At 42.4% G+C, this 21,453-nt stretch overlaps 1 protein-coding gene across 10 annotated transcripts in view; it reads right to left on the reverse strand.

Moving 5' to 3' along the window:
• Positions 1-967: 967 nt before the first annotated feature.
• Positions 968-21,453, reverse strand: part of LOC143855500 (uncharacterized) — a 76,031-nt gene continuing 55,545 nt past the window's right edge. For 3 of the 10 annotated variants that reach the window (XM_077365629.1, XM_077365630.1, XM_077365632.1), the window contains exons 4-6: positions 10,617-10,683; positions 10,430-10,482; positions 968-1,520 (exon numbers count right to left, since the gene is read on the reverse strand). In XM_077365629.1, the coding sequence (XP_077221744.1) occupies positions 1,367-1,520; positions 10,430-10,482; positions 10,617-10,683 (274 nt within the window). In that variant the 3' untranslated portion in view covers positions 968-1,366. Of the gene's footprint in view, positions 1,521-1,602; positions 5,048-10,429; positions 10,483-10,616; positions 10,684-21,453 lie in introns of all 10 variants that reach the window. The other 7 variants (XR_013237898.1, XR_013237894.1, XR_013237899.1 and 4 more) reach the window with 5 other exon arrangements.

A 21,453-nucleotide genomic window follows, 5' to 3' on the forward strand; every position in this document is an offset into this window, starting at 1 on the left:
CGAAGTCAACAAGTATCGCCGCAGGGAAAAGATTTTGCGAACCTTACTTGCCATGTCATGGGGTGGTGCTCTTCTATGTGCTGTTTTCGTAGTGGGTGTAGTTTATTTGAATGGAAGTGTCAGTGAGAAGAAAATGTAGTACCGATGGATTTGTCTGTATTGATCTGATGTTTTGAAAGATTTCTAATCTAACTCTATGTAAGAAATGAAAGTGGATTTTAATCTCTTTCTTATCATGAAGCTTGCTTTGATTTCAGTGCTTACTTCTTAATTTGGAAATAATGAAAGTCATTAAATGAACATCAATAGGCAATGGAATACATACACATTGAATAACCAGTGTGAATTACCAGCTTGAATTACTAGCATCTAAGGCATTGAACATGCACTACCTATTGAATAACCAGTTTGAATTACCACCATCTAAGGCATTGAACATGCACTACCTATTTGTCATTGAACAGGCACTACCAAGTTGCCATTGAACAGCCACTACCATATACCATCTGAACCCTTAATAACCATATAAGAACACATACATAGACATTCAATACAACCTTAAGAACACATACACATTCATTAGAACCCATCTGAACCATATACCATACACATTCATTTCAACCCATCCGAACCATACACATTCATTACAACTCATCTGAACCATATGCTAAGCAATATTCAATACAACCAATATGAAACCTATGCCATTCAATACAACCCATCTGAACTAGATGCCATTCAATAGAACCAACCCATCTAAACCATCTGAACCATATATCATAGACAATTAGTACATCACATCCGAACCATATGCTAGCCATTACAACCATGGCCATTGAATGCAACCCATCTGAACCCTATACCATAGACAATCAATAGAAGTAATAAAAGCATATACCATACCATAGACATTAATTACAAACAATACAACCATAGCCATTCAAAACAAGCAATACAACCATAGCCATTCAATACAAGCAACACAACCATAGCCATTGAATAGAACCCATCTGAAATACATGTCTATCATTTGCATTACAAAACCACATATGCCATTGGCCTATGAAACCAGCTCAGCTCAGCTGGCAAGAGCACTTGATTGTTAACATAACTATCAGCTGGTAACTTAACTATCCATGGATAAACTTCCAAAATTACAACCAAGATTTACAACCAACATAACTATGAAATTGGTCAGCTGGCAGGTGGACAAAGTTACGACCAAGATTTTGTATTTGACCCCCAAATATACATGTAGAACCTAAAAAAAAAATAGTGTTTACATAACTATCCATGGTTAAACTTCCAAAATGGTTGCTTGAACCCAAAACACTGGCCCTCTTGAACTTGAAAGCAAGCATGCCCATCAAAATCCATCAAAAACACCCACATGCAGCATGAAGAGGACCCAAACATCAGTTCCCACCTGGAGTTGATGACTGTTGGGTCCCAAAGTAAGGTACAAAACTACTTCCAATAGTAGAAGTACTAGCACCAGGTGCACTTGATTTGCGAGGTGACTGCAAAGTTGCCAAGAAGAAGAAGTTAGCTGATAGTGATATATACTGATTCATATGGAAAGAAAAGAACTAGGCAGGTTACTTGTCTCGTCGGATAAGAGAAAAAGTGGCCTTGGTAGAGACCAACCCTAAATGGTCCACCACTGCTGCCTCTTCTCCCACCTCTACTACCTCTAGTACCTCTCCCACCTCTCCCTCTTCCTCCACTTCCTTCAATATCAATAGTAGGCTACATGTATCATTGAGATAAATATATGAGAAAGAATAATAACAATTGATTTAACCCCAAACAAGTACCATTCTCAGTTGTTTATTAGAAGAAAATTACTAATATATGGTTATTCTAAGGAAATTGACTTGAGAAGGATTTGGGTTTTACCTGCTCTATGCTGCCACCTCTTCTGCCTCAACCCCTGGTGATTGGTTCTTTTCCTCTACGATGCCCAACACCAGATGTACTAACACCAACTGTATCACCAGTAGATGGTCTTGTTCTCCCTCGAGAAGCAGACTTCCTTTTTTCCTAGATTGGCCCTTTGCAAGTGCGACTGTTGTGTCCAAATAGACCACACTTACTACATTTTAGTGAGCCATGCTTTCTTACTAACTTGAATGGATTTGTAGGTCTTCTGGGTTCATCTGCATCCCTCCTCCTCAGCTTCTTTGGCCTTCCTGGGGCCCTTCTTATTGGAGGTGGCCGGACCGGGTCCATGTCTAAAGATGGCCACTGCTCCATACTAGGCATGGGGTGAATCAATTCTTTGTAACTCCTCTAGAAGGCATCTTTATGGTAGTAGGGGTGGACAAATTTCTCTACACTCTCATACTGGTAGAAGATGGCTGCAACAGCATGCATGCATGGGATACTACTCAAGTCCCAACTCCTACATTCACAAGTGTTGCCCTAAGTTAACAACATACTGCTTCCCATACCTTTGGACCTCATACTCCTCCCCACCAGACCATTCGACATGGCAATCACAACCTGCAACCTTTGCCTTCTCCAACTTCTCTTGTATTTTGGGGCAAATAGGTCCTCCATAAGTCTCCATATCCGAACTCTACTTCTGGACCCTCTCCATAAGAAGCCTTCTTATGGTTTCCAACATCGTTAGAATGGGCTTACCCCTAGTAGGTAGAATAAAGGTATTGAATGTCTCCAACAGGTTGTTCACTAGAAGATTGCATTTTGGCCTAGGGCTAAATGCTGATCTTGACCACAATGTAGGATTGATTTTCTTAAGATATGCATGAGCTAGCTTATCTAGCTTCTCCATCTCTGCCATGTTCCTCTGAAATTCAATCGGAGTGCTAGCGTATGCTGCTGCCCACATAGTATCCTTCAAAATCTTACCCTTGAACTCTGCCTTAAAGTTACTATACATATGCCTGACACAAAATCTATGGTCCGTATTTGGCAAGATATCTTCAAAAGTTTCAACCAATCCCTGCAATAACAAGGCGATAGGTACAATTATAGAATTCTACAATTAAAAGACAACTAGAGTACCATATAAACACTTGAAACTGTAAATAAATGATGTATACCTTATGTCTGTCAGAAATGAAGGTCCAACCATGAGTCTCAATTGGACCAATGTCATTGAGGAGTGTTGTCAGAAACCAAGTTCATGGGTCTTTCAATTCAGCCTCCACTACTACACAGACTAAATCATTTGCATCCTTCCCAACTGCACTTAGAATTTGGCTTCCCCATGGAAGCCATCTGATCAAATGGCAGCCATCGAAACCTATGAAAGGCCTACAACAGGCCAAGAATCCCGACCTCATAGCATGGAGACTGAAGTATAGCCTCTGAAAGGTTGCCAACACATCCAAACTAGGCCTCTCGACCTTCAACTTCACAGAACTATCTAGGTTTCTAACCCTGACAAGGTCACAGTAGTCTCAAATTCTAGCATATTGCTCAACATACCCTCTCTCAATTCATTCTAAAGCCTTCCTCTTGGCCCTATAAATCTTTAACTTAGGAACATCAACCTTGAAATCTCTCTTAATACTCTTCCGTATTTCATGCACATTCCATTTGGGGTCATCCCTGATCTTCTCAAGATATTTTGACGACAACCAAGTAGAAGTTACCTGGTGGTTGTTATATGATCTGGGGCACTTATGAATGGCATTGAAGGTTTTTACTTGAAATCCTTCTCCATTTTGCATAGGAGATGCGTGTATTCTCCAACCACATTTGCTCTTGCATTCAGCAGTAACTCTGGAACTCTCATTCTTCACATACATGAAGTCAAACCCATGCTGAATTGCATACTCTTTCAATGCAGCTCTAAAGACTATATGGGAGCTGAAAATCATCCCTACAGCCAACAGTGGCTTCTCCATGTCCACATGCTCATTAAACTCTATCTTGGGTTCTCTTTCATCTGAAGAAGATATTGGACTTCTAAGGTAATACTCATCTTCCTCATCCTCACGTGCATGTGACCTCAGAGGATCATCAGGTATAATTTCATCTGGACATGCCCCAGCCACATCTTCCTCCTCATGTACAACATCTCCCACAAATTCAGTTCCTCCAAAAAAATTAGAAGAGTCATCAATATAATCGGACTCACTACCTAGTCCATAACTACTCCCGCTTTAATCTGACCTCCTGGAGACAACAAAATCATCATCCTCTGAATCAGAGTCTTCAAAATCCTCACCATGTTCATCACTACTATTTGATGGAATGTGGGTGTGCTCTCCATCATCCACAGCTTCACCATGCCTGTCACTACCACCTGTTGGAATAGGGGTGTGCACACCATCACCCACAGCTTCACCAAGCCTGTCACTAGCACCTGTTGGAATGGGGGCGTGCACTCCATCTTTGAAAGCCTGACCATGCTCATCAGTAGTAGCTGTTGGAATGGGGGTATGCAATTCCTTAGCAAAGGAATCATCAACTAAATTTCTCTGAATGGGGGACTCAACTTCCTTTCCCATACTTTCTTCATTTGCCTTTGTAGGAATTTGGGTTTCCAATTGGCTAACCACACAATCCTTAACATCAGTCTGTTGAGATGGGATATCCAATGGCCTCACCAAAATCTCATTAGCTTCAGTCAGCCTACCCAAACTCTGAGGAACTTGTTCTTCTTCAATGGGGGCCACAACTTGCCCATGCAAACCTCCATCACCTCCCAGGACATGTCTTTGTGATGTCCCTCCCAAGACATCAACTACACCCGTTGGCAATGAGGGAGTGTCAAGATATATCTGAATTGTAGAATGCCCTTTATGAAGGTTTATCATTTCTAGGACATCTCTATCGGAATCGATCATTCGAAAACCACATTGCTTACCTCTCCCTGGGACCCTATGGTACATAACCAAATGGATAGGAACACCAACTATCTCTCCCACCATATCTTGCATTTCAAACAATGATAGCAAATCTGGGTCGATGTCATCAATGTGGTTCACAGTTCCCCCTTTATACCCCTTCTTATTACAGTTAAATTTCCCACCATGATGCACCTCGAAAGTGAGAAACCAAGGGGCCATCACTGCCATATAAAGGTAAAGAACAAAGTTAAACTAGAATGACTGAAAGGGACAACATATAAGCATTGCATTTGACTTACCAGTGATACAAGGGGACCATTTGAAAGCATCATATAATCATTTCAAACCAACATGTAATCATTTCCAGTAGGGGACCACTACATATACTCATTTGCACTGGGACAACCCTAATTTTAAAACAAAATCATTGACTTTGCAAAGGGGGAGCACAACATACACTCCCTTACAGTGGGAGAGCACAACATATACTCAATTGCAGTGGGAGACCCCTAATTAGAAAGCAAAACCATTGATTTTGCAGAGGGGGGGAACACAACATTCACTCATTTGCAGAGGGAGACCCCTACTTTCAAAGCAAAAATCATGGAATTTCCTGTGGGGGGACCACAACATTCACTCATTTGCAGAGGGAGACCCCCCTACTTTCAAAGCAAAAAACATGGAATTTCCAGTGGGGGGGACCACAACATATGCACCATTGCAGTGGGAGACCCCTAGTTTCAAACCAAAAGACACTGAATTCCAAGTGGGGGAACCCAAAATATTCTCATTTGAAAGCAACATACTGAATGTGAACAATCTACATCTAAGTGGGACCACAGTCACACCATATGCAGCACAGATACCACAAAAAGCCCTAAAAAGGGGGGAAAATAACATCACAAATTGGGACCACAAGATAGGGTTTCTGCACACAAAATTCCACATTTCACAATAACCAATAAAATACTGATAAACCCTAACTAATATTACGGTTTACATGGAAAAAACACCTAAACTGACAAATTTCTGTTAAAAAAATAACAGAAACTTCGTTTTCAGTGGGAACTTTGGAAAAAAGCCATTGAAACCTCATGAATATCCAGAGACAAGAGTTTCTAAAATACTTTAATACCCACCAATCATTTTCTACAATATAGTATAAACATGACATTAAAATATAGAAACCTTACAAACCTGAAACGTTTGGAGAAGACGATTGATTTTAGAAACCCTAGAATCGATGGTTCCAAGGTTGAAGATGACGGGAAATCGTAGTTCCTCTTCGTACAAACCAGACGGCAAAAACCCTAGCTCAATCGAGTTAAAACCCAAGGATAAAAACCCAAACAGTTGTTTTCTTATTTTTCAGTCGAGTTAAAATAGAGGGCAAATGGGTCATTTCCCCCGTGCCGTTTGCACGGTCCAGTTAAAAAAACCCACTGAAACTACAGGGGGTGTAGTTGTCACGTTTTAAACTATAGGGGTAGAAGTGGATGTGTCGAAACTAGAGGGGGTGTAAATGTAATTTTCCCTTTTCTAAATTGAGGAATGATATACTAAAGGGCTCCCTTTAAAAAACCAGTCACCTCATGTGTAGATCCTCCTATTGATCCTTGTCCACAAAGTGCATTTATTGCTGCTTTAATTTAATAGTTGTCAACAACATTTCTTGTTTTTTAGTGCCACTTTTTTGAGATCGACCATTGGGGCGCCTTGTGACTGGTTTTTGGAAGGGCGCCTCAGTCTATCATCTCTCCTCTAAATTTGATTCTTTGAAGTTTTTAGAAGGTTACTGATATTTGCACATCCATATTTTGATGATGACACAAACTCACATTGTCTTTTCCTTTTTTAATACCATACGTGCTTTTTGGGAATTGTAATAGCTTTTGACAGCTGGTTTCATAATAAAAGACAACTTAAGTTTGTGTCATCATCAAAACATGATAGTGCAAATAACAGTAGCCTTTTTAGAATTATGCAACACACAAAAGAAACTCCAATTAATCGAGATCCTATTTCATTAGAGGGATGGCCCAATCTAAAATGCAATATCTTTGAAAAAAAGAAATTGGTTCTAAACAAAAGAGAAATATTGGATATAGGGAAATAAGGTAGGCACTCTTCCTTTATCTAATTTATAACCTTTTAAATTATTATTAAATGATTATACAAATCTCAAAAAGCTACAAATAACCGATCAAAAAGGGTTTAATAAAGTGAGGATGAAGTTTACATATTTTGATTCAATATGCATTTCCTTTGCCGCATAGATAGAAAGATGTCACTTTCAGTTGGGAATTTTGGAAGAAGGGGGTGAATTTATCCTCAAGAAGTGAAACATTCTCAATTAATTAATTCCATAAAGAATGTATAATAGAATGAAGTAGTACAACATAATGACGGTGAACCACACAATATAAAGACAATGACCACTCATCCCCAAGGACCCCAACTCTACGTCCATAATGTTACTAGCCAGCTCATATCCATCATCAATCTCTCTACCTTGTACTTCTTATCAGTCTCCTCACATGCGGCTGGCCTTGAACTACGCTTATCTTCCCTCAAACTATCCCACTAGCCCTTCAAATACCCCCCACATTTCCTAGAACTACGCCACCCACCGCAAGTCGAGACGGGCCAAAATCTAGCTTGGAGAAGTTAAGCACGATGGTTTGGCTCATCTAGTGGCCACTAGCTAACTACTCTCTCATGATGCTTATACACTCCATCATCTATCTGTCTCGACATCATATCGATACATAATATCACCATCTTCATCATCGTTGTCTAGGCATTTTGGTCTTAGTTTCTTTCTTACATCAACTCCTTTTATCTTTTCACATAAGTTCTCTAACATCCTTAGGGTTAGTTACGAACTGCAACATTTTTCCATAACCACTTACAAGGTAATTCAATCTTAGAATTGTTGCCTAATCCTCTGTCTACAATAATTGCATATAATCTTCTGTCTGCCCATTAAGCAAACCAATATATCTTCATTTTGACAATCTGACAGTACGTAATATCTCTAGAAAAATAAAGACAAGCTATTTATACATTGTACACATACACCACATTTCACGTACACTTCATATAAATAAAATTATTTAACAACTACCAGTATCACATACCACATAATACACTAAATAGCAAAAAGAATGTTTTTTCTTTTAAAATTTATTTAATATTTCATTAAAAATTTTAAAAAATTATAAATCTGAAGAATATAAAACATATATTTTATGTATAGTTATTTTATAAATATACATTTGCTCACAATGCATGTAGAGGAATGATTCATAGGGGGGTCACCTTTGATTTTTCCTTACCTTTCATCTAGGGGTGCAACTCGGGTCGGTTGACGCCAACCCGACCTGACCCGAGGAACCCTTTTTCCCAACCTAAACCCGACCTGAGTTCAACCTGACCCAATCCGAGTTTTTAAGCTTAAAAAAAAATTAAAAATCATAAAAAATGTCGGGTTTCACTCGGGTCGGGTTGCCAAACCCTTAACCCGAACCAGACCCGAACTCAACCCGAATTTTTTCGGCTTGAACCCACAGGGTTTGGGTTGAGCCCGACCCAAGTTGCACCCCTACTTTCATCTGAGGAGCCTTGCTTTAGATCACCTATGGCCCCAATGTATAGCTAATCATGCAATCATAACATCAAATAATGCGTTTTTTTGTCAACGAATGTGAACAAAACTAGTTGGGGACACACGCACACGCGCGCACACACACATGCGAGAGAGAGAGAGAGAGAGAGAGAGAGAGAGAGAGAGAGAGAGAGAGAGAGAGAGTCTGAAGTTAACCCAAAATATTGACAAGATTTAAAACACATGTTTCCCTAATTTTTCGCAGTTATTTCAAACATTTCTCTACCGAATTGTTCTTGAATCCAAACTATGTAATTATGATTGGCGCCCATTCATCAGATGGGTATGTTAATTGGGTTCCATAAAATGCCACAAATATTAGATGGAACAATAATTGATTGGCTCTGAAACTTGAATTTACATTCGCATAATCTGGTCAATGAGGTTTTTAGGCATCACAAAACAAAAGCTCTTTCACTTTTCAGTCTTCTTTGAACTACTACCTTATTGTTTCAGCTGTTGTAGATTGTTAGTACTAAAGACGGCAATACAATCAAATTAAGCAAAAGATCATTGTTTGATCAAAAACAATTCATTGGAAACTAAATGTATCAACATTGATATGCCCTTTCTTGTGAATATTTTGGCTGCTACATGAAAGTAAATTCAATATTACCACTACCTATCATTTGATAATCCCTACACATCATTCGATAATTCACTACCTATCATTCAATTTTTCTAAAGGATTCATTTAGCTGACCCCAACTAGTTTGGGACAAAGGCTTTGTTGAGTTGAGTTGAGTATCATTCGATAATCCCAACACATCAAAAAAAGAAAAAAAAAAAGAAAAAGAAAAAGAAAACTCATAGTAGCCAGAATCTCCTTGGGCTGGTGGGAAACTCGTTTCTCCTAAAGAGCATTTCGGAAAGGTGGGAAACTCGTTTCCCCTAAAAGGTGAGAAACTTGTTTCCAAAATGCATGAGAAACATATAAGAAACTTGTATAAAACACGTAAGAAACGTATGGAAAACCTGTAGAAAACGTATGTGAAACATGTGGGAAATATGTGTGAAACTAATGGAAATCATTTTAAAAAACATACATAAAAAATTGTGTAGTAGATATTACAAAGGAAAACAATAGCATATACCATAATAAAAACTAAAAGTACGAAATATCCAAATAGAAATTTGAACTTAACAAAATTTAAATCTACAAAACCATATATTTCATGTTTTCCTTGTGTTTCACATGCGTTTTCATTAACGTTTCTCTATTGTTTCTGAAACGTTTCTAATGTGTTTCCTAAGACGTTTCTCATATCATTTTTTAGTGTTTTCCTGTTTCTCGTTTCCCCTCTATATTTTTTCTTGCGTTTTCCGTTTCCGTTTCCCATTTCGCTTCCCAAATCCGTTTCCCACCCTAGCAACTATGGAAAAACTGAAGTAAAAAGTTTGAAGCTCCGTGTTTTTGAACTCCCAATGCTCTTTGTTAAAAGTATAAAAGATAAATAACGCCTTTCTCCAACAGCTTAAGCTTTTGGACAAGTTGGTAAGCTTTTGGAGAAGTTGGTAAGTTAACATGGTACCAAAGCCAAAGGTCTCGAGTTCAAACCTCCCAGATAGCAAAAATCCACATGCGATGGTCGGCCCAAAGTGGGACCACATGTGCCACGTGTTTGCCAAGTGGGCCACACGTGCGGGGGAGTGTTAAAAGTATAAAAGATAAATAACGCCTTTCTCCAACAACTTAAGCTTTTGGAGAAGTTGGAAAGTTAGCACTCTTAATTACTCATTCCTCGTTTTCAAAGTCTTACACTGGGTGTTATACACTCCTTGCAGAAAAATGCGTTCCCAACATGTGTCATAGTATGCTTACAACAAATTGTTTTTTCATTACAGTCAACCTGTTAAATTAATGTGATTTCGAAAAAGAAAACCAGTTCCTTCTAATCATTCAGTAAATTTAGAGTCAACAGCTACTATGTCTTACTGATCGTAAAGCCCTTCTTCATGCCAGATGTCAACTAAGAAATCTACCATCTCCTGCATGTTTCTCACCATGAGATGCCATTAATTAAGAACCTTCAAATGGTTTTGGATAGGAAAATTAATTCTAGGAAAAATAAAAAAAATATGAAAATATGGGAAGATATACATAAAGATATAAGAAAGCTTACAGTTAATGGAATTGACTGTGAAAAAGGTTGATTGGTTGACAGTAAATCATCGTATGTTGTGGACCAGCTACAAGAGAAGATTTTCAGTTATTTTATTCCATGAGCTAAAAGAAACGAAAATGATGAAATAGATGACAAGGAAGGTACAACCTGCTTGAATAAAGCCTCAGTCAACCAGTTACTAATAGATGTAATGGTGGAGATGTTGATCTTGTACAACATTTGTAAGATTGTGGGAAAAAAAAAGCACACAGATACATATGGTTTGTACTGTAGCAAAGGTTCACTGAGTATAATATTGTGCATACAAAATCCTAAGAAATGGTCCAGATTCCCCTTGAAAGTTGGTGGGCAACACAAGAGTTTGTGACCCAGTTGCACAGTCTACTGAGCAGCTTAAGTAAACCGTTTATAGGACCATGGGACCCCTATGTGACTTGGATAGAGGATGATTTTGTCATTGACTACATCAAGAATGGCTAGATTTTCTGTTAAATTATTTCAACAAGAGGCAGTAACACATGATAATGTTAGAATTGGTGCCCTAAAACCCAGTATGTTTCGCATGTTAATCAATAAAAGTTTCTTTTCAAGACAATTAATGGGTACTAAAAGTTAAATATTTGTGATATGTTACTTGTTATTGACACATACTTGTCCTTAAGTAGCAAAGTAGGAAATCCATGCTCATGGATTCGCAGATCCTAGGGAGCAAGGAGATGTGAGATTTTGGTTTTTGCAGACCTTAGTAGTTCCTAGCTGGGGTTGAGGTTGGACACCTCCTCCTGTATACAACTAGTATCTATCTTGCCTACATGCACTGCTAGAAAGGTTGAAAAACCACGAGCAAAATCGCTACACGTAACAACTTGTAATTGGCATATAAATAAAAAAATCAGGGATCCATCTTTGCATATGAAGTTAATATATTCATAAATGCATCCCAATATGTCTCTGACTTTTAAGTAAATCAAGTCTAAGAGAAGAATTAGTGAAAAGATTTACCTAGAAATTGGTTACGATAGTTTATTTCATATGTTATTGTAGAACAATATCCATATACAAGAGAGAGCCTGCCACTTTAATTGATTTGCTTAAGAATGTGTCCATGATTCCATAAGGATGTATTTAGCCTATGATGGGATGTAACTTCACCAAAAAAACATCCAAGGGAATAAAGTAGGCTTGTCTCCTATTTCTTGTTGGCCAAAGAAGAATCTAGAATAAGAGAACGGTTAATATACAAGTTTTCTAAGAAAGGGAGTGAGTCCCAAGATCAAATTTCATGCGGTTGTCACCCCAATTTATTTATGTACGCCCAAGGGCTTAGATTCTACTTTCTAGACAACTGAATCAATACAAATTATTGAAGCTGGTTGCCTTCAATGTTTATAAAAAGTATCTCCATTGTTTTCTCTAGTGTGATCCTTGGAAACGACCCTAGGGTGTGAGGCCTAAGAATTCCCAAAGTATGATGCCAAGGGGGGATTTGGAGTGATTCCAACAACCATCTATCTCTTTTCTATCTCTATTTCTTCTCATATCTTCAACATCACCTCGAACCATAGAATTGATCTCGTGATTTAGGCCATTTCAAAAAAAAAAAAAAAACATAGAATTGATCTTAGCAACCCAAAGATAAAAGCCCTAGATTCAGATCTAAAGGAAACCCTAATTCTGGATTGTGATGCAAATTTTTTACAGATCTGTGTTTTGATCAGATCAAAACCTTTTGGGTTCAGATTAATCTCAAAATTTGACAGTGTCCTCGATTCTTGATCCTCCATCTAAAATTGGATTTGATCCAATAGGTGAATCTGTCCCAATCATCTGGTCTAGCTACTAAAATAGAAATTGATACCAAATCCAAATTGGGACTTAAATTTTACTTCTCAAGCTTTCTTCTTTTGGCCTAAATTCTTACTTCAGATTCCCGAAAGCTTTTCCAAAACACCCTAATTCATCCCTTTCTCTTCCTAAGCCATTACCTCCGAAGTTGTCCTATGCCAGTGCGTCTTATCTACATTCACACAATTCAAATTGCAGCAATTACATGTCCATTACCATCGTAAGTTTAAAACTTTTATTTTCTTATCTATTGATGTTCACTATTACCAGAGAATTTTCAAAATCCAAATACTTCATTAGTCGTTTTTTTCTATTTTCATTGTATCGGTAAACATTAGTCGCACAAATCCATAGCATTCACATGTGGGTACATCCTTGTGTGCGTAAAAGTCTCTCTCAACAGTTCAATCTACCTTAATTTTTGCGAAAATGACAAGTATTGCAGGCACTAATTCCTTGTGGTAATCCCATGTAAGTCTATCAGTAAACATTAGTGGCACACATCCACAGCATACACATGTGGGTGCATCCTTTTTTTAATGGTCATGTGGGTACATCTTTGTGTGTGCAAAACAACGTCTCACTTAGCTAAGGGTCTTTTAGCGTCCAACAGGGAGGCGAGGGTGAGTGATTATTTGGATGGAGGGTTGGGGGGGGGGGATGGGCAAGTAGTTTGGTCCCTTCGACTTAGGTGGGACCTAAAAGATTGTGAAATTCATGGCTTGTCCTTGCTCCTGTCCCGTCTTGAGTCGTGCTATTGCTCACCCATCTTTTGTCGTGTTTGGACCCCTGATCCCTCTGGTTCTTTTTCAGTTCGTTCTTTTTTCTACAGGTTGGCATCCTTAGATCGGGAAGCATCTCAACGCTCAAGAATATGGAAATTAGCGGCTCCTCCCAGGGTTGTGGCCTTTGCTTGGACTGTGGTAAGGAAGAAAATCAATACGAGTGATCGATTGGAAAGGAGGAAAGTTCAATTGGCAAGTCAATGCATTTTTTGTTGTTGCAGCGAGGAATCTTTGGACCATCTTCTTGTACATGTTCCTTTTCATTCCGGCTTTGGATGAGAACAATTTGCTTTTTTGGTCTTAAGTGGGCCCTCCAAGGATCTATTAAGTGGATCATACTTGAATGGATTGCAGGGCCGTTTGGAGATGTTGGTAGAGCCATGTGGAAACCTGTTCCTGATTCTTTGATTTGGCACTTACGGAAGGAAAGGAATAAACGTATTTTTAGAGGTCCTTTGAAGTCAAAGCGAATATCATAGAGTGGAGTGGTATTGGGAAGGATGGTCCAAGTTACAGCCTAGGGGGACGTCTTCAGAAATTTGAAGACTATAATCTTTGAAAAGAAGAAGAAGCCGCCCATCGCGCTTAAGTGGAACCCTCCACCTAATGGTTGGATTAAATTGAACTTTGATGTCAGCTCCAAAGGAAATCCAAGTCGTGCGGGGATTGGTGGATTATTCAGAGACTCTAGGGGATCCACTCTTTTGTCTAACTACGGTACGGTAGGCATTTGCAACTCTAATGAAGCGGAAGCATGTGCACGGGTTTGAGGTGGTTTGCAATTCATGGGTGTGGCCATTTAATAATAGAAGGCCATTCATCTAGTGTTATATCTTGGGCCACCAACAAAGCCTTAGGTCCTTGGGCGATTGCAGGCATTGTAGTGGAAAGAGGGGACCTCGTTGCAGCCTTATCACCAAAGTTTCAGCATATTGTTTGGTCGGTTAATGAAGCGGCTGACAAACTCGCTAAAGATAGGGCAGATAGAGATGATATCGTTATTTATCAGGCAGATCACGTTTTTTAGTCAAGGATTATCTAGAGGGTTTTGCAGTCTTCTTTTTTGACTGGGGGCAGTTAGTTCTGTAGTTGGTCTTTATGTAACATGTTACACTAGTGGGAAAAGGACCTTGTCTCTCCACTGCAATAATTTTTCATTGCAATAAAATTGTTACCTTTAAAAAAAATCCTTGTGTGTGCAAAAGTCTCTCAATAGTTAAATCTACCTTAATTTTTTACAAAAATGACAAGGATTGCAGGCACTAATTTCTTGCATGTAAGACCACAGACAACATTTATAATGAAGGGTGTTAGTCCCAAAATTGGTATCAGATGAGGCAGTGACGAAAGAGCTGATCTGGCCAGTCCTGGTAGTCCGAGCTGGCTAATTAACTGTGACCTGCGCAAGGGAGAACCCGTTCAGAAGACCAATCCGGAGCCGTGCTCCGGATGGGCCCTTCGACAGTCAAGTCAGTAATGGGCACAGAAAAGGAGAAAAACCAATTTTAAGGATTCTCACTCTTGGGGATTCGATCCTTCCCTTTGAGCCTTAGGAGGCCTTTTATAGTGAGAGCCTGAGGTAGTTGAATTACCTGCCCCAAACAGGTGGCAGCCCATGAGTGGGCCAAATTTTACCTGCACTAGGTGGATTACCTGGTTACTCCTGACGCTGGTGTCAACTTCTGGGTGGGCCCTTTCGTGGGCCACGTGTCAACAGCTAATTGGTTGTTGCTTTTCATATCCCATCAGTTGCCCCCCGATTCTCCAAGTCATTGTGGTGACTTGGGGAAGCATGAGAGGTTGTAATCCTGGTTGAATGAGCTGATGTTCGGAATGACCAGAAACATGAAGCGTAAGGATCTATCCAGTCAAGCCTTCTGCACGGCTTGGGATGACCAGAACTGTGAAGCGTAATAATCTGTCCGGCCAAGCCTTCTGCACGGCCTGGGACGACCAGAACTGTGAAGCGTAATAATCTGTCCGGCCAAGCCTTCTGCACGGCCTAGGACGACCAGAAATGTGAGGCGTGATAATCTGTCCGGCCAACCCTTCTGCACGGCCTGGGACGAGCAGATTTTTGACGTTTTATGAAACGCGTCATATCCAGTCCGGCTTGGGATGGGCAGATTTTTGTCGTTTTATGAAACGCGTCATATCCTGTCTAGCCTGGGACGGGCAAATTTTTGTCGTTTTATGAAACGCGTCATATCCTGTCCGGCTTGGGACGGGCAGATTTTTGGCGTTTTATGAAACGCGCCTTATACTGGCTGACTTGAGACGGGCAGAGTTTTGTCGTTTTATGAAACGCGTCATATCCTGTCCGGCTTGGGACGGGCAGATTTTTGTCGTTTTATAAAACGTGTCATATCCTGTCCGGCTTGGGACGGGCATATTTTTGTCGTTTTATAAAACGCGTCATATCCTGGCTGGCTTGGGACGGGCAGAGTTTTGTCGTTTTATGAAACGCGTCATATCCTGGCCGGCTTGGGACAAGCAGATTTTTGTCGTTTTATGAAATGCGTCATATCCTGGCCGGCTTGGGACGGGCAGATTTTTGTCGTTTTATGAAACGCGTCATATCCTGGCCGGCTTGGGACAAGCAGAGTTTTGTCGTTTTACGAAACGCGTCATATTCTGTCCTGCTTGGGACGAGCAGAGTTTTGTCGCTTTATGAAACGTGTCATATCTTGGCCGGCTTGGGATGGGCTCAAACACTTAGAAGTTTTTCCATATTCAACCTCGCACGTGGCACCACCTGGCTCGCGAATGCAACCGCCTCAAGCCTCAAGGCTATAAGAAGCGGTATTCACCCTTCATTTTTCACTTTTCATTTTTTATTTCTGCCTCTCTTTTGCTCTGCCTGCTCGGCTGTGATAGCTTGCGGTCGCAGTCATCCGTGAATTAGGAGCCTTTCTCTTTGGACTGGTAATCTTCTTTTTAGCGCGTCTTAATTTGATTCTCTTTTCTTTTGTGTTCTCGATGTCCAGTAGTACTTCTAGTTCTGAGACGGGCTCTAGGTCGTCTTCAGAGGAATCCACCTCTTCTAGCAGTCCAGGGTCTAGTTCATCGGAAAGGACCCAAGCCAATCCAACCAGGGTTCCCGGCCCGTACATGGCAGGTCCTAAGATTAATGTAGTTGCTCTTGACGAGCCCGTAAGTAGCGGGGACGAGGTGATTTTAGACTTAAACACCATCCCGGTCCAAACGGACAGCTTCTACCGGGCAGAGGCGAGTGGAGGTAGTGATGTTGCTGAGGCGTCCACCACATTCATTCTGGGCCGGGCTGCAGAGGTCATAGCTGAGGCTCGGATGGACGCCAATCCCCGTACAACGTTCAGGCTCTTTACGAGAACTACCTTGAGAGTCCAAATTGGGGGAAATTCGGGATAGGTACTGCATTCCCGAGCGATTCAGGTTGAGGGCGGCGATAGAGGGAGGTGGGGCTTGTAACGATAGCACCGATGTATGTATCTACGAGGATTCCCTAAGAGCCGGGATTAGGTTTCCCCTGCACCCCTTCTTCGCGGAGGTTCTCCGATATTACGGCCTGGCTCCGGCTCAAGTTGCGCCGAACTCATGGAGAACACTGATCGGATTTATGTACCTGGTCCGGGGCCGGCTCCAAAGAAACTTGTCCATTCCGTTGTTCCGTACGTGCGCGCATTTGAAGAGGCATAAGGACGGAGGTTGGATTTATATAAGCCAACGTCCTGAGGTGAAGATGATCACTGGCATTCCAACCTCCATACATTTATGGAAGAACAGGTTCTACATCGAGGACAACGGAGCTACTGAGCCTTGGCCGGTTCCTTTAAAATGGGACACCCCGGACACGCTTGTGTTAAGCCGCAAGCCGGTCCTAAAGGGCGAGGATAAGCTTACATTTGCTCAGGTCTGTGAGGAGCTGCAACGAGAAGGCCTGATTCACTGTGTGGAGTTCTCTAAGGAAGAGATTCTTGTCGAGCTCGGCATTAGTACTGCGACCCAGGCACGTATGTGGTTTTAGGCTACTTTTGATCTTGAGTCTCTCTTTTGTTACTACTGACCAGTTTGTCCTGTTGAATTTCAGAGATGCAGAAGCAATCCGCACTGGAGAAGGTAAGGCAGAGTGCCTTTGGGAGGGGCCAGGGCCAGAAAAGGAAGGCCCTTGAGACTTCTAGTCCTGCACCAGTGCAAGACGCGCCGCCCAGGGGGAGCAAGACATCGGTAAAGATTGCCATTCAAAAAAAAAAAAAAAAAAGACATCTGTAAAGATCGTGGGCGCCTACGGCCGGGTAGCTGGATCCTCGAGGCCTATAGACGTGGTCCTTGGCGTCCAATCCCCCCAGCAAGGCCCCCAGGCAATGTTTTTCAGCCTAACTGGGCCGTTCAAAAGAACGACACCGGCCTGGGTGACAGCCGGGTAGCCAGGGAGATAGTCACCAAGGGCTTGTTGAAGCAGGATAAGCTCAAGGTTCTGAATGAGCCTCCGGACATGGCCGATGAGGCTATGCTCTCCTCGGTCTATCAGGTACCCTTTTTTTTTTTTTTTGCTTATACCCTTCACTTAATCCGAAGATTGGATGTTACTATAATGACCTCCGCGAGAAAAGCCGGGGCTTTTCTGCTGCAATCACCAAATCGGAGGAAGAAAACGGTAAACTGAAGAAGGAAGCCCTCGAGCTCAATAGGGCCATTCAGGAGAGGGACCAGGAGATTATTAGGCCTAAGAGTGAGATGGTCACCCAAAAGGAGAAGACCATTGACGCCCTCAATCAGCAGAGGGAGAGATCTCGGGAGAGGCAGAAAGAGGCCATGCAGAAGAAGGAGGATGAACTCGTCAGGAGAAGGCCATTGACGCCCTCAATCAGCAGAGGGAGAGAGCTCGGGAGAGGCAGAAAGAGGCCATGCAGAAGGAGGACGAACTCGTCAGTTTGTCCACTGAGTCCTACAAGTTGGGATTCATGGATTGCCTTGAGCAAGTGAAGGGATCGAACCCAAACGTCTTTCTGAAAGGCCTTGTCTTGCCTGAGAGGGTGGCCGGGGACACGGATGAGCAGAACACCCTCCCAGCAGCTGATGCTTTTGAGGCAGATCCTCAGCGGGGCGACGGTCACGAGGAGTCTTGAACTCCCCACCCTTTTCCTGTTTGGCAATACTGATGAATTCTTTTTATAATGGCCCCTGAAGGCCCATTTTGTGTACATTTGCCCGTACGGGTTTTTTATGAATAAAAGTCATATTTTGTCATCTATTGCTTTTGCTTGTGTTCGTCTTAGTCTTATCTAAGACTGGTTGACTTAGCACTTTAGGCCACCGAAATAAAAGAAAAGATTCACTTCATGTCGGATTTTAGAGCAAAGGCCTACTACCCCGTTTTGTTTCCGACCGGAAGTTCCCTTCCGATCTTATTAGGGACGAACCAGGGTGATCCAAGCAGCAGATACCCAAGTTTTATGGAACTTGGATTTTTTACGAAGTTTGGTTTTCTGCACTAGTCCGTTCCCGACCAGAAGTGCGCTTCCGGTCTTTTTGTAGACGAATCAGGGTGAACCAAGCAGCAGATACCCAAGTTTTATGGAACTTAGATTTTTTACGAAGTTTGGTTTTTCTGCTGTAGTCTGTTCTCGACCAGAAGTGCGCTTCTGGTCTTTTTGTAGACGAACTGGGGTGAACCAAGCAGCAGATACCCAAGTTTTATGGAACTTGAATTTTTTACGAAGTTTGGTTTTCTGCCCTAGTCCGTTCCAGACCAGAAGTGCGCTTCCAGTCTTTTTGTAGACGAACCGGGGTGAACCAAGCAGCGAAAATACCCAAGTTTTATGGAACTTGGATTTTTTACGAAGTTCGGTTTTCTGCCGTAGTCCGTTCCCGACCAGAAGTGCGTTGTCGGTCTTTTTGTAGACGAACCGGGGTGAACCAAGCAGCAGATACCCAAGTTTTATGGAACTTGGATTTTTTACGAAGTTTGGTTTTCCTGCCCTAGTCCGTTCCCGACCAGAAGTGCGCTTCCGGTCTTTTTGTAGACGAACCGAGGTGAACCAAGCAGCAGATACCCAAGTTTTATGGAACTTGGATTTTTTACGAAGTTTGGTTTTCTGCCCTAGTCCGTTCCCGACCAAAAGTGCGTTCCGATCTTTTTGTAGACGAACCGGGGTGAACCAAGCAGCAGATATGATTTGACCCGAAAAACACGGGGCTTACGAAGAAATAGTAGCCTTTTTCATTATCCACAAATTCCAGCGTGACTACAATGGTATCCGTTTCTGAACCTTCAAAGGTTGCAGGCTATTGGTAGTATTTTCTGAGGTTTTTCAAGTTCCAGGCATGGGGCAGCAGATGCTCGCCAAGTGTCTCCAGCTTGTAGCTTCCTGGGCGAATGATTTCTTTCACTCGGTACGGCCCCTCCCAGGTCGGGGAGAGTTTGCTTACCTTCTTCGGCTGAGAGATAGTGGCTTTCCTTAGGACTAAGTCGCCCGCTCGGAATTCTCTTGGGCGTATCTTCACGTCGTGGTAGTTGGACACTTTCTGCTTGTAGGCCGCAACTCTGATTCGGGATTCTTCCCGGACTTCTTCAAGCAAGTCAAGGTTTGAACAGAGGCCGTCCCCGTTGAGCTGCTCGTTGAAGTTGGCGACTCGGGAAGATGGGGGACACCAACATCAACGGGTATTACTGCCTCAGTTCCGAAGGACATGTTGAAGGGCGACTCCCCCGTCGTGGTGCGTGCGGTGGTACGATACGCCCATAGGATGTGATAAAGTTCATCAGCCTACCAGCCTGCTTTCTCATCCAATCTCTTCTTGATCCCCTGGAGCAGGATTCTGTTCGTAACTTCAGTCTGCCCATTCGTATGAGGGTGCGCCACAGAAGTGAATCTCTGTTTGATTTTCAGATCTGAGCAGGAATTTCGAAAGTTCCGGCAGTCGAACTGCCTGCCGTTGTCTGTTATCAAAGTGCGGGGTATCCCAAATCTGCAAACAACGGACTTCCAAAAGAAGGTTTGTATGTTTTGCTCCGTGATCTGGGCTAGAGGTTCAGCCTCCACCCATTTGGTGAAGTAGTCTATAGCAACTACGATGAATTCACGCCTTCTGGAGGCCGGTGGAAAAGGGCCCAAAATGTCCATCTCCCATACTGCAAAAGGGAGTGGGCTGATGATCGGGGCCATAGGTACTGCCGGTTGATGAATAATGGGAGAGAATTTTTGACATCTCTCGCACTTTTTAACCAGGTCTAAAGTGTCTCTCCTCAAGGTTGGCCAGTACAGGCCTCTTAAAAGCACTTTGATGGCCAGGGCCTTGCCCCCCCCCCCCCCCCCCCCAAGTGCTCTCCGCAAATTCCTTCAGGGGTCTCCTGCAGAGTGTACGCAGCGTCGCTTGGCCGGAGGCATTTCAGGTATGGAAGGGTGTACGACCTTTTGTATAGGTTCTCACCATCTAGGGAAAACCTTGCTGCTCTTTATATCACTTTGCGGGCCTCTTTCTTTCCTTCAGGAAGTTTCCCACTACGTAGGTAATCAATGATTTCGTCCATCCAGCACGGCTCGTGGTCGACCTGCATTATTTCTACGGCCTCGTTGTCAATACTGGACTTCTTCAGAAACTCCATGCATATACTCCCGAGAGCGGTGTAACCAGAAGCTGCTAGTTTGGATAGTACGTCCGCTTCTGTATTTTCCGTTCTGGGGATTCTGATGACCTCGAAGCTTTTGAATTTGCTGGCTAGAAGGCGGACCTTGGCAAGATATTTAATCATACGCTCGTCGCGGGCCGCATAGACTCCTTGGATTTGGTTTGCGACCAGTTGGGAGTCGCAATACGCCTTCAGCCTTTGGGCACGAGTCTGGACCGCCAGGTTCATTCCAGCGATGAGAGCCTCATATTCTGCCTCATTGTTGGACGCACGGAATCCGAACCTTAGTGCGTAGTCCAGAACGAAGTTCTCAGGCCCGGTGAGAATCAAGCCGGCTCCACAACCGCTTCTGCTTGAAGATCCGTCCACATATACTTCTCAGAGCGCCTCAGACGACATATCCTGTTTCGCTGGTACAGTGGCGCTTTCTGTTCTTACAGGGGTAGCCACCTCAGCTTCTACTTGTCCCCCAGGTGTAGTTATCTCCTCTACAACTGGAGTTTCGACAGTTTCGGACGCGATGCTTTGCTAGGGGATGGTGCATTCTGCAACGAAATTTGCCAACACTTGGGCTTTTATCGCCGGTCTGGGC

The sequence above is a fragment of the Tasmannia lanceolata genome, unplaced genomic scaffold (assembly GCF_043159265.1).
Source record: "Tasmannia lanceolata isolate RefF3 unplaced genomic scaffold, GAP_Taslan_0.1 ptg000021l, whole genome shotgun sequence".
NCBI lineage: Eukaryota > Viridiplantae > Streptophyta > Magnoliopsida > Canellales > Winteraceae > Tasmannia > Tasmannia lanceolata.